Source organism: Chiloscyllium plagiosum, chromosome 37 (genome assembly GCF_004010195.1).
Source record: "Chiloscyllium plagiosum isolate BGI_BamShark_2017 chromosome 37, ASM401019v2, whole genome shotgun sequence".
In the NCBI taxonomy this organism is placed as follows: domain Eukaryota; kingdom Metazoa; phylum Chordata; class Chondrichthyes; order Orectolobiformes; family Hemiscylliidae; genus Chiloscyllium; species Chiloscyllium plagiosum.
The window spans coordinates 28,956,637-28,957,724 of NC_057746.1; the positions used below are offsets into that span (position 1 = coordinate 28,956,637).

Here is a 1,088-nt window from a genome sequence, read left to right on the forward strand (position 1 = left end):
GGTGATGAAATGAGCAATATCTCTTTTTCTCTCTCTTTTTCTTTTTCTCTTTCTCCCTCATACACTGTCTCTTCCCTCCTCTCTTTCCTTCTCTCTCTTTCCTTTTCTATCTTTCTCCTATGCTCTCCATCACCCTCCCATCGTCCTCCCCCTCTGTCTCTTACTCCCATTCTCTCACTATCTCTGTCTCACTCTGACTGTCTCTGTCTCTCCTCATCTTTCTCTCGATACAGATTCCTTCTTCCCCGGTGTTTCCAGATGGCTGACAGCGTTCTGGATCCTGTTTGCTCTGATTGTTGTAGCAGTTGCTCTCGCAGTGTGGTACCATTGGAAATTACAGAATAAGATTCAAGGTGACAAACTCTGCTCAAGCTCTTAGAACGTTTTTCAAGAATATTCGTAAACAGAATCTAATAAGTCATTAACAGAAAATAAAACAGACAGTGCTTGTAACACTGCATAGATTAGGCAGAATCTGTGGAGAGAGAGAGACAGCGTTAGTGTTTCGGGGAAATAGGAGTATATTTTTAGTGAAGTCTGTAATGAACAGTGTAATGAGGACCCTTTTCATTACGGTCCGACTCTGACTGTATCTCCCAAGGATATGGTGCCCATTGGATTCATTAATTTATTTGGTTTTCTTTGCCAGGCCTCAAGATGTCTGATGGTTTTCTTGGTAAGTGATGTTTCTTCAATCTATGGGACATGTGCTGATGTTACACTGGCTCTTACTGTTGAGGACTTTCACACTCCCACTGTGACCTTTACTGTTTCTGTCCTGAGAGGGCTCCGACCCCTCCTGTATGTAACTGATCTCACCAGTCTCCGGGAGGTTCCCTCGGTCAGTTTCTGATCCAACCCTCAATTATCCAGCTGGGGCATTCTAGCATATAAACACTGCCTTGGTACCCGCACCCCCATCCCAAGACACTCCCTATCCCTTTCTGTTTCTTCCTCTCACCTAATTGTCTCTCTGCACTCCCCAACTCTCTACCCTGCTACTCTCTGCCCTCCCCCGCTACTCTTTTCCCCTCCCCAACGCACTCGCTTTCCTCTCCCCACCCCCACGCTCTCTCCCCCCACCGCGC

At 46.5% G+C, this 1,088-nt stretch overlaps 1 protein-coding gene across 1 annotated transcript in view; it reads left to right on the forward strand.

The window, feature by feature from the left end:
* Window positions 1-1,088, forward strand: part of LOC122541548 (butyrophilin subfamily 2 member A2-like) — an 82,010-nt gene that overhangs the window by 9,080 nt on the left and 71,842 nt on the right. The window contains exons 5-6 of the mRNA XM_043678377.1: window positions 234-353; window positions 650-676. Coding sequence (XP_043534312.1) covers window positions 234-353; window positions 650-676 — 147 coding nt within the window. The remainder of the gene's footprint in view (window positions 1-233; window positions 354-649; window positions 677-1,088) is intronic.